Raw genomic sequence first — 2,021 nt, 5'->3', positions numbered from 1 at the left:
CAGCGGCTACACGAGACCACCGAGCTCTTCGACGGGCGCCGGGCGGTGGCGGCACTAGGCGCGGGGCACCACCACTCCTCTGGTGGCGGGCCGCAAGCGCCGCCCCCATCTCGGTTCCTTCCTGCGGGCCGCCTTTCGAAATTCCCGCAGTAGGCGTGCGCGTGGCCTCGCCCCGGGTGGGGGCGGGGCAAAATCGGCGCAGGGCCTCTCCCCTCCGCCCCCGCGCAGGAAGCGATGTCGCATCCAGGGGTGGCCTCCGCGAAGGGCTTGTTGGTCATGCTGCCTTTTTTCTTTTTGACAATTAAGCTACATTGTTGCCTTTGTTCTGCGCGCCCGTTTCCCCGGGGCGAGCCTTCGCCTCTGCCTAGGGTTGCCCGTTCTCCGTTTTCCAACTGGAAGGGGCGCTTCTGGTTCCATTCTTCAACAGCAAGCGTGTCGCCTCCGCGCGCGTAGCTCCACCTCCCCTCTGAGGGGGCCAACGGCACCCCCACTCCTCATGCGAGGCCGCAGAAGCTCACCCCAAGCGCTCCTGTCAAATCGGTTTTCCTCGCCCGAGGGTAATGGGGGGTGGGTTAATCGCAGCAGGCGCCTTCTGGGACACGTTTTGCTTCAGTTTCGGTTTTGGATGCTTCAAACCCGAAAGCGGCAAGCTAAGACAAACTATTAACGCAACAAACTAAAGGCGCCCCCTCCTCCAACTTACCGGCGCCACCGCCCACGTCGCTTCAGGCTGTGGGCTAATCAGCGGCCGCGGAGGCCGAACGCGCCACAAAATAACGCCCGGCAGCTCCAATCACCCCCCCCCCCCCATAGCCAAATTTGGCCTGCCGGGCCGCAAGGAAACGCACAGCAGAAGAACATGCGCCCCCGTGCCTAGTCACCCGCGCTGTGTCCAAACCACAGTGTGCTTTGGTGCTTGGAGCTGTCCTTGTTGGGAACCCGCCTGCATATGCGTTCGGCATTGGCCCTGTAACATTGGTTGGGGTGCACTGTAGCCGCCGTACCCCGACGAGAAAACATTGGCGTGCTGCTCTCTGCGCCGTTTTGGCGATTATCGTTACTTTGTTTTTCGGGGTGTTGTCTTTGGATGTGAATAGACAATCCGGAACGAAACTTGCAGCGTGCGCCACAAGCCGTACGAAGGTGGGAGTGGGCGCCGTCGGCGGGATAAGTTTGGTTCAGCACGGGGTCGAGCGCTGTGGCCACATTTTTGTGGAGCACCTCGCGGTAAGCATGTGCCTTGTTGACGGTGTGTGAGTGATGTGTTCGTTCGCGGTTCCCTCGTTTTTGCGTCGTAAGGTGCTTGTTTCGCTTCCTGTGGCGATGGGGCTGTTGCTGGGTGAACTGCCAACCTCGTAGTGCTTCCCTCATCCTCTATGAGGTTCCTCTGTAGTGGTGGAGCTTTGTTGTGGTCTTTGAGATATCTCCGCTCCTGAATCATGTAGTCAACTTCCGCCGCCTCAGACAGCCGACTCTTTAGTAGCATGTACCGCCTTTACGCGTCGCACCACCCATCCGGCACGACACACCCTCGTGGAATAGGGCCATTCGAGACGCTCCGCGTCGGCAGTAACACAGAAATGTGGAATCCCTTTCGGTAGCAGTGTGGTCGGAATACCAGGCAAAGGGCAGTCCGTATGAACTTTCCAAAGAGGCATGGGAGATCAGCTGTACAGTTGGGCGCGTGTTCCGGCGGTATATACGCTGGAGCAGTCTGAGTTTAGTTCCAGATAACCCCGCCGTACGGGTTCATCTTGAGCTGCGGGAAGATGCAGTAAGCAGTTGTTGCGGTTGAAGTGGCATTGTATTCAACAACTCCCGCCCCAAGTCAGACAACGAAGGGCAAAAGCGCGCTGGGCGATACGCCATCGCAACGGGCCCCGGGGCGTTGTTGGAGGCGCCTGGGATTTGTGACGCGATGCTGCCCCGCCTCCAAAACCTCCCGCGGCGTCCGGGTTCGCCGTGCTAGATGCTGCGCCGCTATACGAACTCAAAATGATTGCCTATCAGTCGTCGTAACA

The 2,021-nt window shown here is 59.5% G+C and overlaps 2 protein-coding genes across 2 annotated transcripts; one reads left to right on the top strand and one right to left on the bottom strand.

Moving 5' to 3' along the window:
• TraAM80_10202 (uncharacterized protein) lies at nt 1-305 on the top strand (the record flags this gene model as incomplete). Its single annotated transcript, XM_029386840.1, has 1 exon — nt 1-305. A coding segment is annotated over one exon (305 nt), but the record flags the coding sequence as incomplete, so codon positions are not given.
• A 568-nt stretch (nt 306-873) lies between these two features.
• TraAM80_10201 (uncharacterized protein) lies at nt 874-1,371 on the bottom strand (the record flags this gene model as incomplete). Its single annotated transcript, XM_029386839.1, has 1 exon — nt 874-1,371. One exon carries the CDS (start codon nt 1,369-1,371, stop codon nt 874-876), a length of 498 nt encoding a protein of 165 aa, XP_029233287.1.
• Nucleotides 1,372-2,021: the final 650 nt, after the last annotated feature.

The sequence above is a fragment of the Trypanosoma rangeli genome (genome assembly GCF_003719475.1).
Source record: "Trypanosoma rangeli strain AM80 chromosome Unknown Tra_15.4_contig_00832, whole genome shotgun sequence".
Classification (NCBI taxonomy): domain Eukaryota; phylum Euglenozoa; class Kinetoplastea; order Trypanosomatida; family Trypanosomatidae; genus Trypanosoma; species Trypanosoma rangeli.
This window is presented reverse-complemented; position numbering and strand designations above follow the sequence as displayed.